Source organism: Pan troglodytes, chromosome 8 (assembly GCF_028858775.2).
Source record: "Pan troglodytes isolate AG18354 chromosome 8, NHGRI_mPanTro3-v2.0_pri, whole genome shotgun sequence".
NCBI classification, from domain to species: Eukaryota; Metazoa; Chordata; class Mammalia; order Primates; family Hominidae; genus Pan; species Pan troglodytes.
The window spans coordinates 70,773,657-70,798,389 of NC_072406.2; the positions used below are offsets into that span (position 1 = coordinate 70,773,657).

Genomic DNA, 24,733 nt, shown 5'->3' on the forward strand with positions numbered 1-24,733 from the left:
ACCAGCTACGCTGGCCTTCCTTTAGTTCATCCAATAGGGGAATGCATACTGCCCCCTTCTGCTACAGTGTCTTTACTTGTGCTAATCTTATTGAGAGCCAATATAACTTACTGGCTAAGCATAAAGCACCTGAAGCCTAATTTTCAAGAGACTGCCTGGGTTCAAATTCTTATTCTTCAACTTAGTCGTGCAACCTTGAGCAAGTCATTTTACCTTTTGTGCCTCAGTTTCCTCAACTCTAAAATGAGGATAATTGTAGTATCTACCTTCAGGGATGTTACTATGATCAGATGATCATTTGCAGGGATGACTCTTCCTTCCCTTGCCTAGTTAACTTCTCTTCCAACGTCTGTTCTGAGTTAGAGTCACTGTTTCTGAGAAGCCTTCACTGACCTCTCTGACTGAATCCAATTACTCTATTATAGGTTTTCTCATATCTTGAGTCTCTTGTTTGTAATGCTTACTGCGGGCATGATTTTATATTTGTGATTTATTTTTTGGTCAATATTCCTTCTCATTAGAATTTCAGCTCCGGGAGGGAGTACAGGGATGTGTCTGTCTTTGCTTACTATTCCTTGGGCTTAACAGTGCCAAGTACATAGTAGGGTCCCAATAAATATTTTTTGATAGAAAAACACAGTAAATGTCCCTGATGGAAAACAGTGGGAATGCTCCTACATAAACCCTTTGGGTGCTGAAACTAGTGCCTTGGATAGAAATTAACAGTAATTAACAAGTTTATAAACGGAACACATGGTGGTGAATCAGAGCAGTTAAGTGTGCAGATGCTCTCAGTTCTTCAGGAGGTGACTCTGGGCAGGAGGGGTCTCCGCTCAAAAAGGTAAGACTTTATATAAAGGCCCACAGACCTGGGTCTGATTAATTGGCTGTATTATCTGCTGCTGGACAACCTTAGTCAAGTTACTTTATTTCCCACGGTCTCAGTTTCCTCATCTGTACCCATCACAGGGTCAATTCCTGTTAACTAGGCAGCTGAACCTGAAATAATTTTGATTTACCTTCAGCATATTCCATGATTATCCAGAGGCCTGTGCCAGTGATATGGCTCTTCCTACATGTGAGCCAGGAAGCCTCCTTCTGTGGCGCAGTGACAAACTGCTATCCCCATCGTTCCTCCCCACAAGTCTTTGTACTTTGGGTCATAAAATAATAGGCTATGAATCTGTGTGAACTGGGAAAACAGAGTTCCAAGGGCACACCCAGTACGAGCGAGTCTCCTCTTCCCCCGCGCTTCATATCCAAGCTTGACAGAGGCCGTGGGTGGGCTGGCCCTCGGCAGTGAGGCTCAGAGGTTACTGGCCGTCATCTGTCAGAGACTGACCTTGAAAACAGAGAAAAGCCCTCAGTCCCTGACAAGACAGCCCTGCCCACGTGCCAGCTGGATCCAGCTCGCCAACACGGCAATCTCCGAGCCCCTTTACTACTTAAAAAAAAAAAAAAAAAAAAAAAAAAAAAAAAAAAAAAAAAAAAGTCTGCTGAGTCCATTCCTTCAGAATCACAGAGAAAACAATTCCTTCCTTACTCCATTCAAGAAAAAAAAAAATTCCCCTTCTCAGAATAAAAAGAGTAAGCCTCTTGTCCACCTCTCGTGCAGCGGGCCACTTTGCTGGGAGGAGAGGAGGTGTCTGGGTTTGAGCCCTTCCTGGAGGTATGAACTACATGCGAGCCACGTCCATGGCGATGCCTGCGAAAGACGGGCATGATTTCTTCTCCAAGCCTTCTTTTTCCTCTTCCTCACGTTCGAGCTTGTGGAACCAACTGGGGCTGTGAGTTTCAGGGTGTAGGGTATGTATGTATATAAACAGCGGAATTGTGTATGCACTTAGTGTGCGTTCAGGACTCTGCTGTGCTTGAACTTGGCGTGTTTGTGTTTGTGTGTTTGGACGATTATGAGAGCATGTAGGGGGAAGAGATTTGTATGTGTAAGTGCAGAAAAGTAGTGTGTGTGATGTGTGTGTGTAGACAGGAATTACGTGGACACTCCATGTGCGTTCAGGAGTGTGTGTGTTTGAGGAGCTATGAAAGTGCATATATGGAAAGGATTTATACGTGTAAGTGCAGAAAGTGGCAGTGTGTACGTGGTGTGTGTGTGCGCGCGCGAGTGTGTGAGCGCCAGGGGCCGCCCGCCCGCCGCGGCTCCCCGTGGGCTGGCCGGGCCAATGAGCGCGCGGCTGTAGGGGCGGCGGGCGGGGAGGGGGCGCCGAGCCCTGCGGATGGAGGCGCGGGCAGCGCGGCGCGCTCATTCCGCGCGGGCGTTGCTGGCGGGGGGCGGCGCAGCCGCTGGACCCGGACCGGGGCCGCGACCCGGGGTGGCGGGCGGCGTGGGCGGCGCCCGGGGCTGGGATGCGCCGGGGGCTCAGTGGCGGCGGCGGCGTTGGCGGTGGCGTCGGCGGCTGCAGGGGGACGAGCTAGCGCCGCGGCGCTGGGAGCCAGTTGAGCCCGGCCGGCGAGCGGAGGCGGCAGCGCAGGCAGAGCGGCGGCGGCAGCGGGAGCCCGAGCGCTGCGCGCCCACCATGGCCGCCCAGGGAGAGCCCGGCTACCTGGCGGCGCAGTCGGACCCCGGCTCCAACAGCGAGCGCAGCACCGACTCCCCAGTGCCCGGCTCCGAGGACGACTTGGTCGCCGGGGCGACCCTGCACAGTCCGGAGTGGAGCGAGGAGCGCTTCCGCGTGGACAGGAAGAAACTTGAGGCCATGTTACAAGGTAGGCATCCCCCGTGTTCTCGGACTCCCCGACTGAGCCTCTAACTCCTTTTCGGACATCCCCACCGCGCGCTCCGGCGCCCGCTACTCCAGCCTACGGCCGGTTTAGCTCCAGGCCCGCTCCCCCGCGGAGCCGGAGGACACCCAGGGACTGGAGACTTCGCGGGACTCCCCATCCTTCCACGCCTCTCAGGTTTCCAGGCGCTGGGGGCCCTGTGCGAACTTGACTGGCTTCAGAAAAGCCGAAGGCCGAGTTTGTACTGGCGCGCCCAAGTTGCGTTCTGGACTTTGGAGATGCCAACTTTAGCCCGGACACCTGGGCTGTGCCATCCGGACCACTCGGGCCGCACAGAGTATGCGTGACCCTCCCCATTCCCTGGCACCCTCGAGTTCTGTCTCTCTCCGTCTGTTTCACTCTCTCCCCTTGTCAGTATCCACTTCCTCCAGCTGAGGGGCCTTGTCTCACTATTGGGAAACGCTCTGCAGATGTCAAGGCTTAAGACAGGAGCTCCCGCCCCCACCCCTGTGGTCAAGGAGGGCCAGGATGGGGGTGAGCAGCCAAAGCGAGGGGGGAGTGTGGAGGCAGTGCTGCTGTGTTTGAGGACAGTGTTCATCTCTTGACAGGCTTATAAAACACATCTTGAGTTACATTCAGTCCATAAAAATCTTCCTATGCTATGGGTGTCTGACTTTGTCTTTCACAACTTAGAATTATTTTTAACTCTTTAATTTCTTTGGGACTTTCCCAGGTAGAAAATCTTCAACCATACTGGACCGAAAACAGATTCTGATTTATAATACGAGTGTTGGAGTGAACGTCAAAACGTCCAAGGTCATTTTGACCTTTCTTAAAACAGATAATTACTAGCCTACCTGTAGCCACCGATGTGGCTCATTTCCCACATCCAAAGAGAGAAATGAGTTAGTTTGAATGACTGTTATTCTTAAAATACGTGTACGGGACCAGGCGTTAGTCTCACTTAGGGCGCTGGTGAAGATTCATTCAGTAGCTAGTGTTCTTTTATCGTGGAGGAGTTTGGAGTTTTTCAAACGTTATTTGTGGCTTTATGCATAACTTACTTTGACTTTATCAGTCAATGCATCGCAGTATGGGAACGATTTAGCCCTCTGTGGAAATGCAGTGGCTTTTTAGAACAATTAAGCAGGTTATTTTAAGAGAACAACATGTTTTCCAAAACAATAACTTGGTGGAAACAAATAGCAAGAGTGTTTGGCAGACGTTTTTTGGATGTGCTACAGGCTTTCCTCCCTTGTTGCTTATTTTTATTGACAAACATCCCTAATGTGTGTCATGTCTTTCTCTGTCTCTCCCCTTCCCTCTCTTTTTTTCTCAAATTATGTAGCTTTTGAGGACAGTTACTTCTGTGATAAACTCTTGAAGTAAGACCGTTATAAGATAGATTTGGAAATTAAAGCCCCAGTTGCATTTCAGTAACTCATTTCAGTTATTTCGTCTGTTCTGTGGTTCTTTTTGCCTAGTTTATGATTATAAAACAAAATATTAAATTTATGTCAGGCGTATATTGTGAGATCGTTTGGAATGAACTGATAGTAGCACATACTCATCCTTTTCAACCAGCTTTCAGTTTTCTACATTAGTTTGGAGTGATATGAAAGAACGATCTGTTTCACCTGCGCACAAACAAGTAAGGACAGTGATGTTAGCTTCTGGGAAGTTCAAGTGTATAACCTGAGCTTTAGAAGTGAATTTCCTTTTTTGATTTAATTCATTTTCACTTCGAATAAAATGAAATTTTGAGGAGACTTTTTGAAAATTTGAAGGCTCTTTTGTATTAATAGATGTGATATTACGATCTGAGATGGTTTGAAATTGCTTTGCAGTAATAGTTTCTTTTACAGAAAGTCTTAACATCTCTTGAACAACCGATATACAGTCATGCAGTCCATGCTTAAGGACTACGACTGGGATACCTTGTTAGAAATGTGTCCTTAGGCATTTTCATTGTGCAAACATCATGGAGTGTAGTTACACAAACCTAGGTTGTGTAGCCTGCTACACCTACTACCTAGGCTATATGGTATAGTCTATTGCTCCTAGGCTACAAATAATGTTACTAGGCTACAAGGCGTGTTACTATACCGAATACTGTAGACAGTTGTGGCACAGTGGTATTTGTGTATCTAAATATATCCAAACATTGGAAAGGTAATGTGTTATGTTACTATGGCTATGACATCACTAGGCGATAGGAATTTTTCAGCTTCTTTATAATCTTACGGGACCATTGTAGTATATGTGGTTAGTTGTTGACCAAAACACAAGTGTGAGCACTGGGATCACTAATACCTGGGTTCAAAACTCTGTAGGATCTCAGGAAAGTTGCTAGGCCTCTCTTTGCCTTCAGTTTGCCCATCTGTAAAATGGAGCTGATACTAGGACCTTTTAGGTTTTGGGAGAATCGAAAGAGATAATGCCTAACAAGCTAACATTTGCCCACAGTGTTTGGTCAGTGATAAGAACTTAATGAATATCTGTTGTTATTATTAATAATAAATATTGCATCATGGATTAAAAGGATTTCCAGTGCCTACCACAATGTATGAAATATAGTATATACTTAATAAATAGTTGGGGAACAAAATAATTTTGCAGGTTCATAATTGCAGAAGTAAAATAGAAACTAAAGAAGTAAGTCTATCAAGTCAATAAGCATTCTAATATTGTTAGATATTCTTGGGTGGAAAGCTTTTTATTTGAAAAGTGCCAAGTAAGTAAAGTCTATATTTGAGTTTTCAATTATTGTGCATTTGGGTGTGCTATTTTTCTATTTACAATTGACTTAAAATAGGTACAGGTTTCCAATTTAAATCAGGATAAATAAGATTATCTGCCTTTAAGTATTCAGAGTGCAAATTGGTGATTATAATGCTTGGAATTTGTTTCCAGAGAGACTGTCCTGGGGGCAAGTTAATCTTTAATGAGTTGTATTTTTATTAGTAGAGAAATTCTTCTACGCAATGGACCAAAAATTCAGTGAGGTTAATATATGGGCAATAGGGTAGTAGTCAAATAAATGAAATACCATTCTTAGATGATCATTGAAACTTAAAAGAATTGTTGCAGATAAAAACCACCAGGCCAACAATGTAGGGAAATATCACTCTTTTTTCATGGTTTTTTACTGGCAGGTTGGGGTCTAATTACTACTTCGAAACAACCATGCAGAGTATCTGATGTTTTTGCTGTAAGTGAAGATTATCAGTTTTATTAGTTTACAGTTTTATAAATGGAAATTTATTTTCAAGTTTAGGTTTTTGATGGGTGTGGTAAGTCTTGGAATGAATACCATAGACAGCATTTTTAATGATAAAGAAAATCCTTATATAATTTCTTTATTTAATACTGATCTTCAAATGTAAATTTCATGCATCATGTGAAATAATAGTATTGATTTATGTAAGCCAATTAAATTTTAGTTAAATTAACTCAAAGTTATAAGTTACATATCATAACTCACATTAACTCAACTGAGTTATCAGGGAGGAAAGGGAGGAGAGTGTTATAGCAGGAAGTCTGGGAGAAAGTAAGAAATAATTGAGTCAAGAGAATCAGAGATACAGTCTTGGTGTTTGCCAGAGTACTGAGGCAATCACAGGATTCCTATATTAATACTTTTCTTTTTTAAAGTATTTTTCTTTGTAAAAACATATATGTGTACTATAAAATTAAAAATTCCCATATATAACACAGCACTTCAAATTATTATTTAAAAAAAATTTCCCCATATAAAATTCAGAAGCATAGGTATTTTCAAAGTTTGGGAATCCCTTCTTTCAGTAGAGAAAGTGGTAAGTGTTAAAAAGTGGGACCTGTGGTGGGGAGGAATGGCCTATTTTCATGAAAGGAGATTGACATCTGGTGGGATTTTATGATACTGCTGCCAAAGACTTTAAGAACCATGTTGCATTTTTGCAATGATAGGCAGAACTGGGGTCATTTGCTACTGCTTGGTTGAGTAGCAGAGTTAGCCACTGAAACAGAGGTTGTTGTACATCATTGATTAACAGTAGGAGCAGCAACTATGTTATCTCTTTAATTCAGCAAACTTTAGTGGATTTTTAAAATGATTTGATGAACAGATAATAATTTAGACTTTTTTCATGAGAGCGGGAAGAAATATGAAGCCAAAAATGTGTGAATATGGGGGAGTACTGAAAGTGAAGATAAAGAGTAAAGCTTAAATAAACAGAGTTTTCTAGCTAATGCTTGATCAAGGCTAATAAACAGCAAAAACAAATCAAATACATTTATGAGCTTAGAGATTAATAGCACAGGGCTGTGGGCCAAATCTAGATTTGAATCTTGATGCTACATTTTAATAGGGAGCTTGGGGGAATCCATCACTTGGCGACCTCATTTCTCAAATGGGGCAGTTAATGGTAGTACTTACCTCCTGAGGTAGTTTTGACAATGAAGAGGAAAAAGGTGTATGTAAGTCATCCCAGTGCTGGCAACATAGGAAGTGCTGAATAAGCTAATAACAATATTCACAGTAAATCATTATGTATAAAATGCACTTTCTTAGATTGATCATGAAAATCAAGTATATTGGAAACTTTAGTTTGGTCTTAAATTATCTTACGATTAATGAACATGCACAGCTATCTAAATATTATTATTGGCCTCCCTGGTAGCTTGCCATGTGTTGAGTATACTTGTAAAGGTGGGTGGGTAAATACTAAGTAAAGCTCCATTAGACATGAGTGTGGAGTTCTAGATTTTGCTCAGGATGAGAGGGCTTTTCACCCTTTTTAGTTGTAAATTGTTCTTGCTTTGAGTATTTTTCATTATTTGACTGGTCCTGAGCCATTCATTTCTAATATGGTTTACTAAAGACTAGCAGCGAAATCAGTTAATCTCTCTTCTGGTTGTAAGTTGCTCTGAATTTGAGTCATTCATTGGTGTGTAGAAAGAAGGTTTTTTGAAGAAAATACTCTGCCTGGGTTAACATGTTTCATTTGCTCACCTGTAAAATGGGGATAATAATAGTCCTACTTTATGGTGATATTGTGAATGCTGAGTGTGAGAATGTATGTAAAATGCTTAGTTCAGTGCCAGGTTGATGGTGCTTAATAAACATCAGTTCAGATGCAGCAGTACTGTCTCACATGATGGACAAAGATTTCAAAACACTAGAAAGCAAATACTTGCCAAGTCTTTTTTTCTTTTTTCTTCTAATTGCATGTGAATCCTTTGCGTGTGTGTGTGTGTGTGGGGGGGGGGTGTTTGATGTGTTTTAGTGAAAGTCTTCCTCAAAAAATTAGAAAAGTTTGTTATGACAATATATTTGATCCAGAGAGCATAGTTGCAATTAAAATTGCTTTATAGATTAAGTGAAAAAACACATCAGAGGTATAGCTTGGCAGTAAAGAGCCCAGGAGCTGCTCTCAGACTAACTTGGATTGAGGAGGTCCTCACTTTGCTTCTTGTAGAGTTCCGTGAGGATGCACTGAGAGGGGCAGTAAAACCTCACGCTCACGGGCATGGAGCAAGCACTCTCAGTCACTTATCTCTATGAAGACTTGGAGGGTTTTGGTGAAGTTGATCATTGATAAATACATAGCTAGAGAGGTTTGTTATACCAATGACTTTTACAGGCAAGAATGTATTTGGCTGCGACTAACAGGAAACCTGACACAGAGTGGCTTAAACAAGCCAAGGGTTTGTCCTTCTCACCTAATGAGAAGTCTGGGGCTAAGCAGTCCAGGCTCCAAGAGCTGCTCAAGGGCATCAGGAGCCCCGTGTCTTCCCTCTTCCCTGCCTCCACCATCTTCAGCCTGTGGCTTTTTGCCTTATTTTTGCACTGTGGCTGTGGCTGTGTCTTGAGGTGTGTCTGGTTTATGCAGGAAAAAGGCGGGAGAAGAAAAATTATTTTCTCTTAGAGATTTTGCATTTTTATGTGACAAAGAATTCTCTGTCCTGGAACTTCTGTCTATACTTCTTTGGCCACCTTTTGCTGCAAAAGACTCTGGGAATGTATCTTCTTTTTCCAGCCTCACTAGTGGAAGTAGGCAAAGAAGAAGGGGGTCAGAATGGATGCTGAATGTTTTACCCCATATTTTCCTCACAGTGGGCAAAGTGGAGGAGCATTAGGACTCAAAATTGCAAATTGTGACTGAAGTCAAAGCTTACCTGTATTGGAGACTTTGGACTGTGCTGATAATCTGTAGGAACTTATATTATTCAGTAACATTATATATCAGTAGAATTTCTTTCTTTCCTTTTTTTAAATTATAATTTTTTTTCATCAGGCAGCCCCTGAACCAGAATAGGTTCTGAGAGGCTCCCTAGAATTTCTTTCTTGGCATAGTCCAGAAGTAAACCTAAATACCAAAGAGGAAACCAACTCTGATCATCTAAAGCTCTTCTCATCTTGTGACTCCTTTTATGAACAGAATCTAGGACCACTGAGTACTGGAACTATCTCTAAAAATTCTCCATTGTTTTCTCCATGTCAAATGTTTTTTTTTTTCCATAGAAAATTACATGGTACAATAAAAATGCTTATTTCACTTTTTATTATCTTAAGATATCTTTTCTGTCCTCCCTCCTCCCACTGTCCACACATGTCAGATTTGGTTTAGAATTGACAGGTTCAATGTAGTTCATGCCTCGCCCTTTTGGCTTTTCATAGATTGGTCACTTAGGTATAATCTGGCCAACAAAGCCAGAATTTGTTCAGAACCATTTTGGAGACAGTTTGATAGAATTATCATCCCATGTTTTGTCGTCTGAAATTGTCCAAAATAGTGAGCTAATAAAATAAACCAGTTGACTCATTCTTAGTTCATTTTAAGATACTGTTCTTACTTAAAAAATACATAGGGTAATAGTGACCACATATATTCCTTTATATGAAATATTTAATAAACTACCAGGAATGAGGCGCAATTTTAATGCTAATTTATAGTGGTTTTGGTGTGTGGGGATGATCTTGGCAAGAAAATCTTGTTATGCTGCAAAAGCCACCAAATTCAATGTCTAATCCTTATCGTACTACCATCTAGGGAAGTCTCCAAAGAGCACAAAACCATCATAGAAGCATTGTGGGTGCTATACATTTGTAAATCCTTTTCCTACCTATCAGGCTGCTAATAGCTGTGGATGATGAAAACGTTTGTATTTGTAACAAGTATTAAATCTTGTTCCCATTTATGATGCTGGCATATAAAAAGATAACACTTTCTAGGTATCAGGTGGTTTCCCTGTTATAGTGAGAATGATAAACCACATATTAGTCTGCATATTGAATTGATCTGGAGCTTAACTGTATCTCTTATATAGGAAGGTGATTAAACATAGGATTTGAAAATTAGCCATTGCTGTTTTTTCCCCCTTGATTTTAAAAGTAATACAAACCTATATAGAATACTTGAAAGTATAAACATGAGTAAAAAAGAAAAACCAAGTCATCCCTAACTCCAGAATCCAGCAATAACCACTGATGATATTTTAGGAATTTTTTCCTGGTCTTTTGAAAGTATGCCCACACATAATTTATTTTTGCCATGCATTTTGAGTTTGTACCATATGTCAGGTGCAGTGTTGAGCTTTGGGGATGCAGATGAAACCAAAAGAGTTACTGGCCCTACCCTTCTGTGACTTAAATTCTACACTGGGATCATACCTCCTATCTTTTTCACTTAGCGTTGAATCATAAGTATTTTCTGTTTCATTAAAGGTTCTTGAAGAACATGGTTTCCGGTGTCTGTATAATTCTTTTGTTGTAGTATACTTTGTTTAAACACTACAACATTTTAGAATATTTTTAGGTGGCTAGACAGTGGAATGAGTCCAGTGTTTCTACTCAAACTGCCCGGGATTCAGATCCTGATTATTAGCCATGTGGCCTGGGACAAATTAATAACTCATTTGGCTTCTCATCTCTAAAATGCAGATAAAAAGTATCTATCTTCTAGGTTGTGAGGATTAGAAATACTGTATCCACAAGTGCCAGGTGCGGAGCAGGTACTCAAGATATGGCAGATGATAAATATTTAGCCCGCTGTCCCAACCACTTCTGCCTAAAAGCCTTTTATGCATTTTTTATTATTCTCATGGGAAAAACCTTATTAGTGAAATTTTGGAGAGCAAAGGACATGGAAATTTTAAGGTTCCTGATCAATTTTGCAAAATTATTTTCTGGGACGTTTTGCAGGTCAGGCAGAAGAGACAACAAATCTGCAGGGTAATCTGCTCCTTATACCTGCGGTTCCCACAGTCCATTATTAGAAAGCAATTGAATTACCAATATAGAGTTAGATCTCCGTTTTGCCTTTTTTGCTGAAAAATTGAAGTGAATTTTATCTTACCTGCTTAGATAAGGTAATATTTTTGGATCAATATTTTTTAAAAGTTGTGGGCATGAAAATCAGCCAGGGAATGTGGTGTTTTTTTGTTTTTTTGTTTTTGAGGGAGTACACTTTGGGCTTCCCTCTCAGATTCCAACTTTGTAGGTTTGAGAGTGGTGTTGGCAGGATTGGCATTTTGGAAAGAATCTTTTGTGAGTCTAATGGAGATGGTCCCAGGATCACACTTTGAGAAACATTGCAAGGTGGTTAGAGGATGGTGAAATCATTGAAGTTAAGAATCAGACTCTTTTCTTTCTTTGATTTCCTTTACCCTTGAAGCTAGTACTTTTTCCACATTATTAAACCATCTTGAAGCATTTTAGTCTGGGAACATAATTTATAACTGGTATGTTGTTTATAGTGGCTTGTTGTAAGGGACTTGGGGGAGGAGCACAAATCTATATATTCTTGTGGAGGGCAATATTGTCATATTGCACAGTAGGCTCACAATGCATTTGGTTTTCCTGCAGACTCCCAATAAGTTAGGCATAATAGATACCTATGTAATATATTATGAAATAATTTAAAAACACACTTTTCATTGTAGAAATTTTTAAAGCAATACACTCCTCAGCAAATGTAAAAGAACAGAAATTATAACAAACTGTCTCTCAGACCACAGTGCAATCAAACTAGAACTCAGGATTAAGAAACTCCCTCAAAACCGCTCAACTACTTGGAAACTGAACAACCTGCTCCTGAAAGACTACTTGGTACATAATGAAATGAAGGCAGAAATAAACATGTTCTTTGAAACCAACGACAACAAAGACACAACATACCAGAATCTCTGGGATACATTCAAAGCAGTGTGTAGAGGGAAATTTATAGCACTAAATGCCCACAAGGGAAAGCAGGAAAGATCTAAAATTGATACCCTAACATCACAATTAAAAGAACTAGAGAAACGAGCAAACACATTCAAAAGCTAGCAGAAGGCAAGAAATAGCTAAGATCAGAGGAGAACTGAAGGAAATAGAGACACAAAAAACCCTTCAAAAAATCAGTGAATCCAGGAGCTGGTTTTTTGAAAAGATCAACAAAATGGATAGACCACTAGCAAGACTAATAAAGAAGAAAAGAGAGAAGAATCAAATAGACACAATAAAAAATGATAAAGGGGATATCACCACCGATCCCACAGAACTACAAACTACCATCAGAGAATACTATAAACACCTCTATGCAAATAAACTAGAAAATCTAGAAGAAATGGATTAATTCCTCGACATATACACCCTCCCAAGACTAAACCAGGAAGAAGTTGAATCTCTGAATAGACCAATAACAGGCTCTGAAATTGAGGCAATAATTAATAGCTTACCAACCAAAAAAAGTCCAGAACCAGATAGATTCACAGCCGAATTCTACCAGAGGTACAAGGAGGAGTTGGTACCGTTCCTTCTGAAACTATTCCAATCAATAGAAAAAGAGGGAATCCTCCCTAACTCATTTTATGAGGCCAGCATCATCCTGATACCAAAGCCTGGCAGAGCACAACAAAAAAAGGGAATTTTAGACCAATATCCCTGATGAACATTGATGCAAAAATCCTCAATAAAATACTGACAAACCGAATCCAGCAGCACATCAAAAAGCTTATCCACCACGATCAAGTTGGCTTCATCCCTGGGATTCAAGGCTGGTTTAACATACGCAAATCAATAAACGTAATCCAACATATAAACAGAACCAACGACAAAAACCATATGATTATCTCAATAGATGCAGAAAAGGCCTTTGACAAAATTCAACAAAGCTTCATGCTAAAAACTCTCAATAAATTAGGTATTGATGGGACGTATCTCAAAATAATAAGAGCTATCTATGACAAACCCACAGCCAGTATCATATTGAATGGGCAAAAACTGGAAGCATTCCCTTTGAAAACTGGCACAAGACAGGGATGCCCTCTCTCACCACTCCTATTCAACATAGTGTTGGAAGTTCTGGCCAGGGCAATCAGGCAGGAGAAAGAAAGAAAGGGTATTCAATTAGGAAAAGAGGAAGTCAAATTGACCCTGTTTGCAGATGACATGATTGTATATCTAGAAAACCCCATCGTCTCAGCCCAAAATCTCCTTAAGCTGATAGACAACTTCAGCAAAGTCTTAGGATACAAAATGAATGTGCAAAAATCACAAGCATTCTTATACACCAATAACAGACAAACAGCCACATCATGAGTGAACTCCCATTCACAATTGCTTCAAAGAGAATGAAATACCTAGGAATCCAACTTACAAGGGATGTGAAGGACCTCTTCAAGGAGAACTACAAACCACTGCTCAATGAAATCAAAGAGGATACAAACAAATGGAAGAACATTCCATGCTCATGGGTAGGAAGACTCAATATTGTGAAAATGGACATACTGCCCAAGGTAATTTATAGATTCAATGCCATCCCCATCAAGCTACCAATGACTTTCTTCACAGAATTGGCAAAAACTACTTTAAAGTTCATATGGAACCAAAAAAAGCCCGCATTGCCAAGTCAATCCTAAGCCAAAAAAACAAAGCTGGAGGCACCACGCTACCTGACTTCAAACTATACTACAAGGCTACAGTAACCAAAACAGCGTGGTACTGATACCAAAACAGAGATATAGATCAATGGAACACAACAGAGCCCTCAGAAACAATGCCGCATATCTACAACCATCTTATCTTTGACAAACCTGAGAAAAACAAGCAATGGGGAAAGGATTCCCTATTTAATAAATGGTGCTGGGAAAACTGGCTAGCCATATGTAGAAAGCTGAAACTGGATCCCTTCCTTACACCTTAATTCAAGATTGATCAAAACTTAATTCAAGATTGATTAAAGACTTAAATATTAGACCTAAAACCATAAAAACCCTAGAAGAAAACCTAGACATTAGCATTCAGGACATAGGCATGGGCAAGGACTTCATGTCTAAAACACCAAAAGCAATGGCAACAAAAGCCAAAATTGACAAATGGGATCTAATTAAACTAAAGAGCTTCTGCACAGCAAAAGAAACTACCATCAGAGTGAACAGGCAACCTACAGAATGGGAAAAAATTTTTGCAATCTACTCATCTCCCAAAGGGCTAATATCCAGAACCTACAATGAACTCCAACAAATTTACAAGAAAAAATCAAACAACCCCATCAACAAGTGGGCGAAGGATATGAACAGACACTTCTCAAAAGAAGACACTTTTGCAGCCAACAGACACATGAAAAAATGCTCATCATCACTGGCCATCAGAGAAATGCAAATCAAAACCACAATGAGATACCATCTCACACCAGTTAGAATGGCAGTCATTAAAAAGTCAGGAAACAACAGGTGCTGGAGAGGATGTGGAGAAATAGGAACACTTTTACACTGTTGGTGGGACTGTAAACTAGTTCAACCATTGTGGAAGTCAGTGTGGCGATTCCTCAGGGATCTAGAACTAGAAATATCATTTGACCCAGCAATCCCATTACTGGGTATATACCCAAAGGATTATAAATCATGCTGCTATAAAGATACATGCACATGTATGTTTATTGCGGCACTATTCACAATAGCAAAGACTTGGAACCAACCCAAATGTCCATCAATGATAGACTGGATTAAGAAAATGTGGCACATATACACCATGGAATACTATGCAGCCATAAAAAATGGTCAGTTCATATCCTTTGTAGGGACACGGATGAAGCGGAAAACCATCATTCTCAGCAAACTATTGCAAGGACAAAAAACCAAACACGGCATGTTCTCACTCATAGGTGGGAATTGAACAATGAGAACACATGGACACAGGAAGGGGAATATCACACACTGGGGCCTGTTGTGGGGTGGGGGGAGGGGGGAGGGATAGCATTAGGACATATACCTAATGTTAAATAATGAGTTAATGGGTGCAGCACACCAACATGGCACATGTATACATATGTAACTAACCTGCACGTTGTGCACATGTACCCTAAAACTTAAAGTATAATAATAAAAAAATTTTTTTAAAGCAATACGAGGAAGCTTTTTAAAAAGAAAAATAATCGTCAGTAATCTCACCATCCTAACAACCATTTTCATTTTTCTGCCTTGAATTAGAGTTTATGTAGTTGCTGGTATAGTATTCACTGCTTTGTATTCAGTATTTTAATCTATTAAATGTTTTCTGTATATCTAAGCAGTTTTCAGAATTCTGTGGTTGAATAATAGTACATTTGGTTGAAAAAAATTTTTTATAGTTATGAACTACCTAATAACGAATGTGATTACATGGCTTTTTTTTCTTCGTGACTGTATTCTGAGAAAGAAATTTGAGGAATCTGAGTACTGAAGAATGATGGTAATTGCAAAAGCAGCAGCCAATTTGTATTATCTCTTACTTTGTGTGGGGCATTGTCTTTGGTGATTTATGCCTGTGCGGTCATCTCAGCTTCTCAGCAACAACTCATGACATACAGATGCCCATTGGGATCTGTACTTTACAGAGGAAAAAAAAAGCTGTAAACACTTTAAATTTGGAGCCCTGATTTCTTTTTGGAATTCCAAGTAGATCTAGACACTAGTTTTCCAATTAGGGTTGTTGTAAGGTCTAGACTTTTGTATGTTGTGGAGATGTATCATAGCTGAGTTTAGGATGACAAACCACCCTCCCGAATAGGTTACATTGTTTCTTTCTTTTTTTTTTAATTATACTTTAACTTCTAGGGTACATGTGAACAACCTGCAGGTTTGTTACATATGTATACATGTGTCATGTTGGTGTGCTGCACCCATTAACTCATCACATGTGTCATGTTGGTGTGCTGCACCCATTAACTCATCATTTACATTAGGTGTATCTCCTAATGCTATCCCTCCCTGCTCCCCCCACCCCACGACAGGACCCGGTGTGTGATGTTCCCCACCCTGTGTCCAAGTGTTCTCATTGTTCAATTCCCACCTAAGAGTGAGAACATGCGGTGTTTGGTTTTCTGTCCTTGCGATAGTTTGCTGAGAATGATGGTTTCCCGCTTCATCCATGCCCTACCAAGGACATGAACTCATCCTTTTTTATGGCTGCATAGTATTCCATGGTGTATATGTGCCACATTTTCTTAATTCAGTCTATCATTGATGGACATTTGGGTTGGTTCCAAGTCTTTGCTATTGTGAATAGTGCCACAATAAACATACATGTGCATGTATCTTTATAGCAGCATGATTTATAAATCCTTTGGGTATATACCCAGTAATGGGATTGCTGGGTCAAATGGTATTTCTAGTTCTAGATCCTTGAGGAATCACCACACTGTCTTCCACAATGGTTGAACTAGTTTACAGTACCACCAACGGTTTAAAAGTGTTCCTATTTCTCCACATCCTCCCCAGCACCTGATGTTTCCTGACTTTTTAATGATTGCCATTCTAACTGGTGTGAGATGGTATCTCATTGTGGTTTTGATTTGCATTTCTCTGATGGCCAGTGATGATGAGCATTTTTTCATGTGTCTGTCGGCTGCATAAATGTCTTTTGAGAAGTGTCTGTTCATATGCTTGGCCCACTTTTTGATGGGGTTGATTTTTTCCTGTAAATTTGTTTAAGTTCTTTGTAGATTCTGAATATTAGCCCTTTGTCAGATGGGTAGATTGTAAAAATTTTCTCCTATTCTGTACGTTGCCTGTTTACTCTGATGGTAGTTTCTTTTGCTGTGCAGAAGCTCTTTAGTTTAATTAGATCCCATTTGTCAATTTTGGCTTTTGTTGCCATTGCTTTTTGTGTTTTAGTCGTGAAGTCCTTGCCCATGCCTGTGTCCTGAATAGTATTGCCTAGGTTTTCTTCTAGGGTTTTTATGGTTTTAGGTCTAACATTTAAGTCTTTAATCCATCTTGAGTTAGTTTTTGTATTAGGTGTAAGGAAGGGATCTGGTTTCAGCTTTCTACATACGGCTAGCCAGTTTTCCCAGCACCATTTATTAAATAGGGAATCCTTTCCCCATTTCTTGTTTTTGCCAGGTTTGTCAAAGACCAGATGGTTGTAGATATAGACCAATGGAACAGAACAGAGCCTTCAGAAATAATACCACACATCTACATTCCTTCTTGAGTGCCCTGCTGAAATGCAGAGGAGCTTGGTGTCAGGCTCGGGTGGGTTAGAATTCTCAGTGAGAATGCAGGTGTTCCAAAGCTCTGCCTTCTACTAGCTTTGGTTATGCTTTCTCAGTTTCTCCCTTTACAAAACAGAATAATAATATGTCTCATGTAGGGTTATGATAACATTTGTAAGGCTGGCACACAATTGGTGCCCTGTAAATAGTTGGTATTTTTCAAATTCATATTCTGTTCCTCTGTGGCATCTGGCCCAGAGCTGTGAAAATATCTGGACTGTGTTTATAGAATAAATGACCCATGATGGATCTGGATTAAAAAGTTTGTTCATTTTGGGCTAGCAGACCTGGCATTGACCTCATGGAATGGAGCTTTAAAGCAAAGTCACGTGCTTGGCCTTAGGAAGTGCCAAACAGTTCTGCCTTACCCAAGTAAGGCAGAGCAGTTCTCCATATGCAAGATGATCTGTCTTCACCCTCAATCTAGGCCGTATGTAGAATGTTTTACTGTCAGTGATAGTACATTAGTGTGGAGTTTTGAATGAGGATATGCAAAACTTAATTCAAGCGAGGTTAATGTTAATTATATTTGTATCTAATCTGGATTAGTTTTATAAATCGAAATTTGTCAAGGTTAATATAATTTCAGTTTATTTCATTGCTGACACTGAATTATCTTGTTCTTAGAATAATATATCTCTAGATACTTGTTTAAATGTGATTTCAAATCTTCTCAGATAAGAGATAATCCATTCTCAAAAATAAGAATAGCCTTTTATGTTAGCTTGCTCACTGCACTAAAATTATCATTGAGTTATTTTGAGTTAGAGGGAAATAAACCACTTCTCCCCACAAAATGTTGATTAGGAATTAGGTGCCCTGAGTTCATGACCCAGTCTTGCCACTGACTTCGCCACCTTGGACAGCCTCTCAGGGTTTTGGATTAGATGCCCCTTAAAATCTCTTTCAGCTCCAGTATTCCAGGTCTTCTGCACAGTAAACAATACAAACCCAATGGTACTTTGAACGTGGTGTTAGAAGCTGAGTTGGTTCTCCATACATGAGTAGCTTTGGTAGGGATTTGCCTTGATCTTTACCACACCTGAGCATTCACAGCAAATGGGAAATGTGGTAGAAAGAGAGGATAGTTAAAGTGTCTCGGCTTTGGAGAAGCAAGTACTTGTCAGAGAGCTAACCACAAGCTTTGTTTTCTAACATCTTGGCAGTCAAATTTGCAACACCCTGAATTCTGTGGGCTAGAGCTTAGCTAATTTAAGATTTTCTATGGTAATTGAGCAGAGATTACAGTGTAAATCATAGTTGAGACTTGTTGGTGTTAACATACTTGTCTAGGTGAACAACAGATTTTATGTGTCTTCAAGTAGGATCTTTTTGTCACATTTTCCTTTTCCTCTGCTAATATGTCCAGTTATCAAGCTTCATGTACCAGTATTGATATCTAGCATCTAAGCCACTAGAGTTGCAGGGCAGGAAAATGTAATGTTGTGCCTTAGGGTAAAATTTCAATAAAAAATACATCTGTATCTGTCCAGATTTCAAGTATTTTCAGAATTGTTTTAATTGCTTGTTGATTATTGAGAACTAACACAGTATTTCTCTTATTCTGCACAGAAGACCACTAAATCTTGTGTTATCTATGTTCTGAGTTGATCCCTTTATCATGAGCTTTTTCTTTTGTTTGTTAAAAGCATCACTTAAAGCAAAGGCAATGTTTTGGTAAGATTTTATCTTTTTTAGTTATTTCATATAATGATTTACTTCAAGCCAGAGAAATGTGTGTTTGGCTTGAGTGTTGCAGGAGGAATCATGTAAAGAAATGTTTATTTTAATCTGGGGGGAATTTTTTTTAATTAGAACATTTTATATGGGCAAAGAAAACCTGAGATTGTCATAGATCTATAGCGTTTTTCTTCAGGGATCTATAATTTACTAAAACATTGTTGGCACTTATTACCTACACAGAAAGATTACCTTCAAAAATATATTTACTATCAGTAAATGGATATCTGAGATGCATTATCTAAGTAAAGCATATTTGACCAAGTCTAAAAACTGGGCTTTAGCAACAAAACATTATAAAAATGGATCTGGATTTTAAAAGTTTTGCATAAATGATTAGCTTTCAAGCTTGTGAAAGTTTTTTTTTTTCATTTTAAATCATTTGGGACTAGTGAGGCCATCTACAGTGGGAAATTGTTGCATGTATTGGACAAAAATCATGAGTGCATATTATGGGACTGCAGAATTAAATGAGGCCCTTTACCTTTAAAAGGAATATAATCTAGTGGAAGAGAGGAAACGTATCTGTATTTTTTAACAGAAAACAAAAGGAGATCACGTAGAGTCAGGCCCTGATTAATGTACATCATAGCCTGGGTCACGTACCTCCACCCCACAAGACCAAGAAGTGAAATGAGGGAATTGAAGAATCAGATAGAAAAAGGCAAAGCCAATACAATGATGCACTATCTAGTTTGTTACTTCTGAGGATGACTACTACTTCTGGTGAGGCCCAGAAGCTATATCCCTAAATTGTCCACCTAAGGAATTAAAAAGAGAGGCATTGGTCTGTCAGCTTCTGTTCCCTCCTTGAGGAGAGTCAAGGGTTGCCTTCTGGGGCCTGCCTTTCCTGCGATTCTGTGTTAATACACTTAAGACTTAGACGTATAGATATCTAACAAGCTCCTAGGGAAGTAATAAAGAAGTATGTTTAGTGTAAGATTGAGATGAGACATTGTTACCCCAAAGTAGGTTGATACCTATGCCGAACTGTTTACTGTAGCCTCGCTGGAATCAGAGATGAAGGTGAGATGGTATATAAGATTGTGTGTCCAGTACAATGTCTTTATATACTTTAAATGCAAAAAAAAAAAAAAAAAAAATCAGAAAGGGAGAGGCGGAAATGGACGTTTAAGATATTTCATACCTTTGTTCTAAATCAAAGAAACTTCCTTACTGTAAATTCTTCATGTAGAGAATGCTTTATGAGATTACAAAAATAAGCCTGTCTGCAGTCAGCAAGATGGAGGAATAGGAAGCACCAGACTTCTACCCCTACAGAAATACTGACTTAACAATGTGTGGTCCAATAAAGCCTTTATGAGAAGGCCAGAAATCACTTCTGAAGTCACAGAACTCCAGTTTAAAACCAAGAACCATGGTTTTGAAACAGGTAAGAAAAGCTGTTTCATTTCATCTGAGTCGGCCCCTTCCCCAAGCCACCACAGCTAATGATGAGGAAAAAAAGTCCAGTGACTGGTTTCTCCCTTGGGAGAAAAAGAGTAAAATGGAATTATGTCCAATGTGCTGGCTTTTTGAGACTACTCAAGTGACTGGTTTCTGCCTTGCTTGACTTGGAGTGCTGATGAGGAATAGGCATACTTTGGTTGCCTGGGGACTGCTGAGAACAAGAGAGCTCAGCGGTTGGCGGCAGTACCAAAATACCCGTAGTACTGCAAACAGACACCAGAGGGTGCAAGAGACTGTAGACTCCTGAAAAAGAAACCAGAAAACTTTGGTTGTGAAATTACACACATAGGCTCAGAAAAAATTCATCTCTGTAAAAGGTTTGAGAGACCGCCAGAATCTCTAGCTGGGCTGATTGGTGAAGATCTTTTTCCATCCAAAACCAGTCTGTAAAGACTGGAAGAGGTGACCGTTTATTCAAATACAAATATTACAACAAAATATAAGGCACACAAACGGGAAAATATGGTCCAATCAGAAGAACAAAATAACTGTCCGTAAACTGACCCAAAAGAAATGGAGATCTATGAATTACCTGACAAATAGTTTAAAAGGAACATTTTAAATTAGTGCACTACAAGAAAACATATACAATGAAACTGTGAATAAAATGAGAATATCAATTAAGAGATGGAAACTGTAAAGATCCAAACAGGAATTCTAAATAACTAAACAGGAATTCTGAAGCTGAAGAATACAGTAACTGATTTGAAAAAAAAATTATAGGGGATCAACAGCAGACTTTATTAAGCAAGAGAAAGAATCAGCAAACTCAAAGACAGGTCATTTGAAATTATTGAGTCAGAGGAACAAAAAGAAAAAGGAAAAATGAAGAAAGCCTAAGGGACTTATGGGGCACCATCAAGTGAATCAATATATGCATTACATGAATTTCAGAAGAGGAATATAGAGGAAATGAGGGACAGAATATTTTTCAAACTACAATAGCCAAAACCTTCCAAATGTGAAAAAGGAAATAGATATCCAAATATAAGAAGCTCAAAGGACTACAGTCATGATGAAACTAAAGAAATTCACACTAAGACACATTCTAATCAACTTTCCAAAAACAAAAATCTTAAGGGCAACAGGAGAAAGGCAATGTGGTATATACAGAGACTTTCCATAAGAATATCACACATTTCTCAGTGGAAGCATCGCAGGACAGAGTGGAATGAGATTATATGAGGGATCTTCAAAAAGTTCGTGGACGGTATGTATTATGAAAAAAAAACTATGCATGGATTTCAAACTTTTTTTGGCACTAAAATAAACTCCTGCTGATTTCGATAAGACATCAATTTGAAAAGAGTCCCTATCCAGAGCAACATGTATTCTGCTATTACTGAGGCAAGAACAAATACCAAATTTATGGTGAAGCATGGTGGAAGAATGGTGAAATTATTGATACTTTACAAAAAATTTATGGGAATAGTACACCAAAGAAATCAGCTGCTTTCAAATCGATAATTCATTTTAAGAAGGGACGAGATGACGACAAAGATGAGGCCCATGGCAGCAGACCATCCACATCAATTTATGAGGAAAAAATTCATCTTATTGATGCCTAACTGAAGAGGGCCAACAATTCACAGCAGAAGCAATAGCCAAACACCATAGGCATCTCAGTTGGTTTAGCTTACACAATTCTGACTAAAAAATCAAAGTTGAACAAATTTTCCACTCAATGGGTGCCAAAACTGTTGTGCTAAGATTAGCTGCACACAAGAGCTTTCAGTGAAAAATTCAAACAATTGGCATTGAGATCCTAAAGCATTTCTCGAAAGAATTGTAACAGCAGATGAAACATGGTTTTGCCAGTACAATCCTGAAGACAAAGCACAATCAAAGCAATGGCTACCAAGAGGGGCACATGGTGAAGAGCAAAAGTCATGGCAATAGTTTTATGAGATATTCAAGGCATTTTGCTTGTTAACTTTCTGGAGGGTCAAAAGAAAATAACATCTGCCTCCGTCCCAAAAAGAAAAATAAAAAAGAAAATAACATCTGGTTATTATGAGAGTGTTTTGAGAAACCCAAAGCTTTAGAAGAATAACGTCTGGGAAAGCTTCATCAGCGAGTTGTTCTCTGCCATGGCAGTGCTTCTGCTCGTTCCTCTCATCAAACAAGGACAAATTTTAAATAATTTCCATGGGGAATCATTAGGCATCCACCTTACAATTGTGATTTATTCCTTTTGACTTCTTTTTGTCTTCTAATTTAAAAACATCTTTAAAGGGTATCCATTTTTCTTCACTTAATAATGTAAAAAAGACTGCATTGACATGGCTAAGTTCCTAGGACCCCCACTTTTTTAGTGATGTACTAAATGGTTGATACAATCACTTACAAGAGTACTGGAACTTTTTGGAGCTTATGACAAGAAATAAAGTTCATATTTTTAATTTTTATCTTTTAATTCAATTTTCCATGAAAGTTTTGATGTCCCCTCATCTATACAGAGTGCTGAAGGAAAAACAAACCTGACAATCAAGAATAGTATATATGGCAAGACTTTTAAAAGTGAAGAATAAATAAAGACCTTTCTGGATAAACAAAAGGCGAGGAATTAATTACCATTATGCCTGCCTTATAAGAACTGTTAAAGGGAGTTTTTCAGGTTGAAACAAAGGGATACTAAACAGTAACATGAAAGGATATGGAAATATAAAGCTCTCTGGTGAAATACCCATGGTAGATGCACCAGAAAAAATGAGAAAGAAAGAAAAGCATGTCACTACAGAAGAATCAATGAAATAGAAAGGCAGCAAGAGCCGCAAAGGGGGACAAAATTACTACTAGCCATACAGAACACAATTAAATGATAATAGTAAGTTCTTACCTATCAATAATTACTTTAAATGTAAATTGATTAAATTCCCCAGTCAAAAGACATACAGTGGCTGAATGGATTAAAAAAGAACAAGATCCAACTATATGCTGTCTACAAGACACTTTAGATATAAGGACATACTCGGGCTGAAAGTAAAAGGAGGGAAAAAAGATATTCCGTGCAAATGGTAACCCAAAGAGATCAGAGGTGTTCATGTTTATATCAGACAAAAATAGACTTTATAGAAAATAGGTAAAGGAGGGCATTAAGTCTCCCCTTACCCAAGATAGCAGATTGGAGGTATTGCTAGCATGCCTCTCCCACTTAGACAAAGTAGTGTGTAGAAATTAATGCTCTGAACTTTTTTTTCAAGAAGCAACATAGGAACTTAACAGAAAAACTGAAAGGAACTACAGACCCTTTGAAAGAAGCAGTGGGCAGCAGCCTATACTGTGAACCAGACTGAAAACCCCCACAGGAAACACTGAACCTGCTCACATACCAAGCATATCACTACTACAACGAGCATCTGAGAAAAACATCACACAAAGATTCTCTATAACCAAGAAACTTATACAGAGTCTTCACCACTGAAAGCACCTAGAGCCAAAGCTAGGTGACAATAAATTATAAACATTAAAGTCATACCCTCAAGGGGAATAAAAGAAATAAAAACCCCAGTTAAATGAAAAATAACTTCAAAAATAACGAGAAGAAATAGTCTACCCAAATGAGAAGGAACCAGAAAAATAATTCTGGCAATATGAAAAAACAGAGTTCTGTAACACCTCCCAAAAAACACACTAACTCTCCAGCAGTGGATTCAAACCAAGATTAAATCTTTGAAACACCAGATAAAAATTCAAAAGGTTGATTATTAGTTTACTCAAGGAGATACAAGATAAAGGTAAAAACCAACACAAATTAAAAAAAATTAGGATATCAATGAAAATTTTTTTCTAAAGAGATAGATTTTTAAAAGAAAACCAATCAGAACTTCCAGAAATGAAAGACACACTTAGGGTACTACAAAACGCAGTGGAAAGTGTTAATAATACACTAGATTAAGTAGAAGAAACAATTTCAGAGCTTGAAGACAAGGCTTTCAAATTAACCCAATCAGACAAAAATAAAGAAAAAAGATTTAGAAGAAACAAAGTCTCCAAGAAATATGGGATTATGCAAAACAGACAAAGAATTATAGGTTTTCCTGAGGGAGAGGAAAAAACAAAAAATTTGGAAAACCTATTTGAGGGAATAATTGAGGAAAACTTCCCTGTCCTTGCTAAAAATTTAGACATCCAAATAAAAGAAGCTCAAAGAAGTCCTGAAAGACTCATTACAAAAAGGACGTCACCAAAGAACATAGTCATCAGATTATCTAAAGTCAATGTGAAGGAAATAATTCTAAGAACAGCGAGACAAAAGCATCAGGTAACCTATTAAGGAAAACCTA

At 39.0% G+C, this 24,733-nt stretch overlaps 1 protein-coding gene across 4 annotated transcripts in view; it reads left to right on the forward strand.

Annotated features, from left to right (window-relative positions):
- Positions 1 to 2,261: 2,261 nt before the first annotated feature.
- Positions 2,262 to 24,733, forward strand: part of BICC1 (BicC family RNA binding protein 1) — a 315,686-nt gene continuing 293,214 nt past the window's right edge. For 2 of the 4 annotated variants that reach the window (XM_016918347.4, XM_016918346.4), the window contains exon 1: positions 2,273 to 2,724. In XM_016918347.4, coding sequence (XP_016773836.2) covers positions 2,535 to 2,724 — 190 coding nt within the window. In that variant the 5' untranslated portion in view covers positions 2,273 to 2,534. Of the gene's footprint in view, positions 2,725 to 24,733 lie in introns of all 4 variants that reach the window. The other 2 variants (XM_016918345.4, XM_063781798.1) reach the window with 2 other exon arrangements.